The sequence below is a fragment of the Sceloporus occidentalis genome, unplaced genomic scaffold (genome assembly GCF_023333645.1).
Source record: "Sceloporus occidentalis isolate IW3139 unplaced genomic scaffold, rSceOcc1.0.p SCAF_1, whole genome shotgun sequence".
Classification (NCBI taxonomy): Eukaryota; Metazoa; Chordata; class Lepidosauria; order Squamata; family Phrynosomatidae; genus Sceloporus; species Sceloporus occidentalis.
In genome coordinates, this window is record NW_028316981.1 from 147,726,592 (window position 1) to 147,733,352 (window position 6,761).

Here is a 6,761-nt window from a genome sequence, read left to right on the forward strand (position 1 = left end):
TTTCATCAGTACCACAATCCATGTTACTTCTGATGAAATACTTGGGCAAGAGAGCATGTGGCTTTGAAAAATGAAGTTGTCTGAATACACATCTGTCAGTAGCAAGATGAGTAGGTGCAGTGAACAGTGCCCAAACGTAGCAGCATATGTAAGCTTGTCAGAATGCTTTGGACTTTTTTTTTATCAAGAGAGTGATTATCAAGGATGTCCCAAAACATTTTGCTGTCCCACATGTATCCAAATCAAATGTGGTAATGTTATTTTGGCATCCAAAGCAGAAAATCCTGCAAGCATTTCTCCCCAACTCTCTCAGTAAAAATAAAATAATAACAAATCCAATAGCTAACAAGTCTGCTGCCTTTTCATGACACTCAAAATCTGTTGCCTGAGGCAGCCACCCACCTCACCTAATGGTAAGGCTGGTATTGGTGACTGTGGGTGGGTCTACACGTAAGTGTTTTATGCAAATTGCTGTGGATTTTAGCACATTTGCATCAGTGCTTATTGTCTTCACTTTCCTGCACAAATTTGCATCCATTCACCCTCCCTCTATTGAAAATATGCAGCCATGTGAATTCATGCAAATCCATGCAAATCAGATGGACAGCAACAAGTCTGATAATGTGCATCCTTGCAGGTGCTCACAGATACTTTGGTAAAAAATGTGAATCCTTTTCTGCAGAGTTGGTGGAGGTTCCTCCCCCTCTCTATTTTTTTTACTTGTGTGTCGCTGGATCACTATTTGAATCCATGAGGAGTATTTTAATTGTGCACACAAGCCCTATGAGCTAAATGCCTATTACTGAGACTGAAGTGCCAATAACACACACTTGTAACACAACCTTTGTGATGTGAATTCATTTTTATGTACACCCAGAAGCTGTATATTTTTATCATCCTCCAAATTTATATTTAAAGAGTTCATAACAAATTCACAGTTAAAACTTCAGTGGCTCATGAACTAATATCCACATCTCCCTAAGTAAACTAATCACTAAACATTCTTTCTTCTAGAAAACCAGGAAGTAATATTTCCAGTTACATTATGTTAATGCAAACACTACACAACCATGGCTAAAAACTTAATAAAAATATTAAATAAGCCTTACATGACTTCCTTAAATGCAATTGTACACTATATGTCTTGCACACAGAGCAATTTTTTTTTTAAAAAAAAGCTATTTATTTTTCTTTGGGATATGGTATTTTTAAAAAGTTTGTCAGTATTCCAGTAAAATGTTTCTAGAAAACTTTAAATTGAGTGGGATCTCTAATACTACCTTTTGTATTATATTTTATGTTAATTAGAACGTTAGTTATGATATGCTTTAAAAAAAGAAAGAACTTCCCTAACCCCTTGTTTCTTCCATTTCCCATTTTGGTCCTGCAACCAAAATGAACCCATCTGTGCTACAGATGTCCTATATTCCAAAGCTAGTTCCAATCTCTCAGGTCCTTCCTGAATTATGATGTCCCTACCCTATATATGCATTTACTGAACTAGTGATTTTTCTGTAAAAATATAATTCCTATGATCCTCAAAGTATTTATTTATTTATTTATTTATTTATTTATTTATTTATTTATTTATTTGTATCCCACTCTTTTCCCAGGACTGGGACTTAGAGTGGTTTCACAGCATTAAAAACAGTACAATTAAAAACATTTTTTTAAGAAGTACATTAATAAGGAATTAAATTATTATAGTATTAAAACAGATAGTTATTAAAACAGATAGTTATTAAAACAATAAAACATATTTAAAAAAGATAAAACTATATATATACAGACAGACACACACACACACACACTTTCAAAGTAGCCTACAATATAAAAAGGAATCAATTGATTAATTATAACATTTTATGCACACAGGCAGAATAACGCAATGACCTCTATAATTAATCTAGGAGGTACAGATCAGGTCAGCTCATAGTGAAATTAACAAAGAATGGATTCCTCAATCATCCCAATCACTGACATAAAAGGCTTCTGGGAGTCTACGGTCCATATGAATTTTCCATTCGTAGATTTTTTAAAAAGCAATCTGCATAGTTTAGTGTGATACGTCAAGAATTCAGGGGGAGAGTTTGCTACAGGGAAAGCCTGGTCCCTGTCTAACTTGATCTGGAAAAATGAGATTGACTGAGTTCTTGGTTTTTGCTTTTTAGTAATATTATGTTCGTTTTCAACACAGGCCACACATTTATTTGGAACTGGCACACTCTGTAGTTTATTTCTATACTGAAGGTATACCTATTCTGAGAATGTGTTAGGAGCATCAGAATAAACGGGACAGGTTTCTATAATATAAAATATTTGTGGTGATTTTTAACTCTAAATTTTATATAGCCCTCTGTTGATGTGGGATAGGGATTATCTCATCTTGCCCAATTTTTGTTTTTAAAAAGAACTGTTTTTGTGATTTATAATGCCAAATATAAGCTGATAAGTAACAGAGCAAAAGATTCTGCAAGGATCTCTCTGCATCCATGGATTCAACTATCCAAAGCTTGAAAATATTTTTTTAATTCCAAAAATCAAAGCTTGCTTTTGCCATTTTACATAAGGAACATTTTGCTATGCTACACTATTTAATGGGACTTGAGCATCCACAGATTTTGATATTCACAGCGGGTCCTGGAACCAAATTCCAACAAACATCAAGGGCCCCCTGTAGTAGGGTACCATGTTTTAGGAGATAGGAAGCAAGAAGCACTCTTAGGTTTACCTCAATAGTGAAACCAGTGGCATCAACAGGGTTGGTGTCACATAGTGCAGTAATCCACACACACACACATACCTGACCTCCTCCCATACCACACCATACAGAATCCTTGATAATGTTTTTATGAATGTTTTTTGTATTAACTCATAAATCATTATTCCCGTATATCACTGAATGTAATGATAATAGATTTGACATAAACAATTAAAAAATTAAAACGATACCTTTAAATTACAATATGATATGAACAGCCTAAATGCATTTATGTGTACATAGTTGCATGTGGTTAAAGTAAAAATTTGGTAAAATGTAAAAATTAAAAATAAAAATAAAAAATTAAACTTTTTTTTTAAAAAAACCTTTCATCTCCCACTGAGCCTCATCCCACTCACACCATCTTTCAACATTTTTTAAAGGATTCAAGAGAATGCCACAGCCTGTTTCTGCCAAAAGGCAGACATTTGGGGAGCAGTGGTGTCACCCCCCCTCCGGGTGTCACCTGGGTGTCTGCACCCCCTGCATTTCTCTAGTGATTCCCCTGAGTTTGAAAACCTAAACAGCAAGATGGCCAAGAACTAGGCAATTCCTTTCTACCAGGAGCTCCCCGCTCCCCAGGAATCCCATGCAATTTGTTGTGCTATAAATATTCTCTTTTTCTTTTTTGCAGCTATGCCAGTTTACTGCTCCAGTTCACCATCTGGTTGTTTACACTGGTACTTCTGGTCCTCCAGGTCCTTCCAATATTGTTCCTTCCTCCTGTTGTTCTCTGAGTGATCATCCTCTCCAAAGCCCTGGGCATATCACTCTGCCAAATAGCACTAACTACCTATCATCTCTTACTGTAGCTGAAAACAGCACTTATGGCGTGGATAGGGTCTGGGATGCCAATGGGACTAGCCACAGTCCTTTTCCTTCCATTATAGAAAACAATGAGATCTCCATGGATTCTGAATCAGGAACATGCTACACCTCCCAGGATGCTATGAGTGGTGAGACCAAGCTGCTGTCCAAGTCCCGGATGACCTTGTCCCTCAGCAGGTTTTTGAAAAGGGGTTACTTGAACTCACCAGTCTTTGCAACATTCTCACCCAAGTGTCCTGCAGTGACTCACGGGAAGGTGCAGCCACTAGATGGTCTGAGCCAACCACTGCAACAGAAATCCAAGAGAGTATCCAAGTGAGTATCTCTGTGGGTTGTTCTCTTATGCTTTAAGAGTTATTGTAGATGGAAATGATCCCTTGGGAGGCTCTCTGTTTGAACAAGCAGTATGAAATGTGTGTGTGAGGTGTTCGAATTTTCAAAAGCACTATACAGATAGAGAGCAACACATCATCAACAAGGACTTTCTTGAAAGACCACAAATTCTAACTCAGGGATGAAGAATATGTGGCCCTGCATGTCTTAATGGTGGAATATGCAGCCCACATACTCTCCCATCAGACCTAACCAGCCTACTTAAGGTAAGGGATGAAGGGCTTCTGGTCCAGCAACATTTAAAAATCACACTGTACCACAGTAAAAACAATTAAAAGCATTCTATCAATTAAGAACATAGTAAACCCAGCACTCCCAGAGTAGCACAGCACTCATTGCTGTCAAATAATTGATGCTAGTTGTCCATCAACTAGCATCAGTTGGAACATTGTTGTTGTTGTTGTTGTTTTGTGCCTTCAAGTCATTTCCAACTTATGGCGACCCTGAGGTGAACCTATCATGGGGTTTTCTTGGCATGATTTGTTGAGAGGAGGCTTGCCATTGTCTTCCCTGGAGGCTGAGAGAGCGTGACGTCCAAGGTCTACCAGTGGGTTTCATGGCTGAGCAGAGAATCGAGCCCTGGTCTCCAGAGTTGTAGGCCAACATTCAAACCACTATGCCACACACACACACACACACACACACAGATATCTTGTTTCAAAGAACTTTTGAACGTATCTTGGCTGACATCCTAAACAGGCTCTTCCCAAAATATTTTGCTGCCTAACAGGCAGAGGACAAAAGGCAAACCTGTCCTGTTTCATGTAGAAGGCCAGCTGACCAGAGTGACAATTGAATTTTATGTGGACACCAATGATGAGCCAACCTCTGCCACTGCAGTTGGGGGCAGCAAGCTAACTGAGGGCCCTGTGTGGGGCATGCAAAGCTCTTGCCTCAAAAGTCTTGCTGCTGCCTTTACTTCACAGCATCATCTGCTTGAGACACTTACCTCTCTTTACCCAGTGGCATGGGCAGCCCTGATCCTAAAAGCCAATAAGAAAGGGGCCTTCCTGAAGAGGCTATTGCATAAGGAGGGTGCCAGGGCACTGGAATTTCATATTTGTCATCATATAACCAGTCCCAGAAGGTATCAGGTAGGTGAGCCATTCCAAATGATCCATTGTTGGGGAGGGGGTGCATGTGTGTGGATATTTTAATATAATAGAAGGCCACTCCATTATGAAATCTAACTGTTTATACATTATATGGCCTTTCATGCATCACAAGGCCAGCATGCCTAAGGATTCCCTGGGACCAAACAACAGAGCCTGTTGTCCCCAGAGGTCCCTGCAGATTATGTCATTGCTTTGCTTCCAGCTATAGGAAATAGCTTATATTTAAAGCTTTAACAAGAAAATGGTGAGGTAGTGGGGGAACTGATGCTCTGGAAAGGTGTTTTTTGTGGGGAGGGATTTGTGTTATTGCATGGTGAATTCTGACTTGTGCATCAACCAAAAGTGTGAGTTGTAACAGTATAAGTTTAACTTATGCCATTGTAATTCATCAACAGGATGCCATCCAAAACATACATACATACAACTATGTTGTTGTTGTCTGCCTTCAAGTAGTTTCCAACTAATGACACCCCTAAGGTGAATCTATCCAGGGGTTTTCTGTGCAAGTTTCTCCAGAGGGGGGTTGCCATTGCCATCCCCTGAGCTGAGACATTGTGACTTGTCCAATGTCACCGAGTGGGTTTACATGGCCAAAGCCAGGATTCAAACCCTGATATCCAGCGTCATAGTCATGCTCAAACAACTACACCATGCTGGCTCAAATGCAACTTTACTTGCCCCTTAAATCTGAGCCTGTTACATGGAAATATGTCACAATCCCAGTAGTGCCTTTAGAATCAGAGAGGAAGACACAATTTTGTGTCACTTGCTTGGTACAAGAAAACCTTTTGAGGCCAGACACAGCAAAAATGCAGACTGATAGGTAAATGTGCTGGAGGAGTATCCATTCTGATGTTTCCTCAATAGCCAAAGCCAAGGCCAAAGATCTTACTTTTATCCTGAAAGCACTCTGGAAGATACCTGGATTGTAATGAGTTTTCTTTTGCATCCCAGCTTCTTCCAAATAAAAGTGGACATTCCTCTGGAGAGTAAAATCTATCCTATAGACTTGGATGAGGAAGAAGAGAATGGCCACTGGGCTTACAAAGACTCTGCAAAAGAAGTGATCTGCCCATGGGAGAAGCTGACAGAAGAAGGGAAAGCTGGATAATAAGGAGCCTTTGAGACTCTTAGGATGTGACCTACTTAAAAATGACTATTTTTTCTTGCCCCCGAATCAGCAGGTATAATCACCTATAGTTGGACTGATGAATCATGCTGTTGAAAGGAGTGCATTGGAATAATCAATGAGAATCCTCCAACATCAAACCATGTGGGTTATAAATAATGATCTCAGATACTGTATTTGTCTTTCAAAATTCAAAAAATGTAAGATATCACTTGGCCTGTTTCCTTTTTTGTCTTTGGAATTCAGCCCTCTCACTTACTGGTTTCTTTGTAATTCTTTAAGTACATTAATTATATACTTGAAAAATTATATACTAGAAGACTCTTTCTTGCCTGGTTAGTTTTTGAAACTCTTTTATTTTGTATTTGTATTTACTATGTTTGCTCATGTTTTAGAAAACCAGAAGATTTCAAATGTGTTTTCAAGTAGTCTCCTAGTTATGTGCTGATCAGGTTAACATCTTCCTTAATACTTTACCAATACAACAGCATCAAGTGGTGTTTGAGCCCAGTACCAATCTTGAGTTAGACCAGCA

At 38.9% G+C, this 6,761-nt stretch overlaps 1 protein-coding gene across 2 annotated transcripts in view; it reads left to right on the forward strand.

Annotated features, from left to right (window-relative positions):
• LOC149322377 (regulator of G protein signaling 9-like) overlaps window positions 1-6,481 on the forward strand; it is a 96,009-nt gene extending 89,528 nt beyond the window's left edge. For both annotated transcript variants that reach the window (XM_089540693.1, XM_089540702.1), the window contains 2 exons: window positions 3,396-3,904; window positions 6,052-6,481. In XM_089540693.1, the coding sequence (XP_089396819.1) occupies window positions 3,396-3,904; window positions 6,052-6,208 (666 nt within the window). In that variant the 3' untranslated portion in view covers window positions 6,209-6,481. The remainder of the gene's footprint in view (window positions 1-3,395; window positions 3,905-6,051) is intronic.
• The last annotated feature ends 280 nt before the right edge of the window (window positions 6,482-6,761 follow it).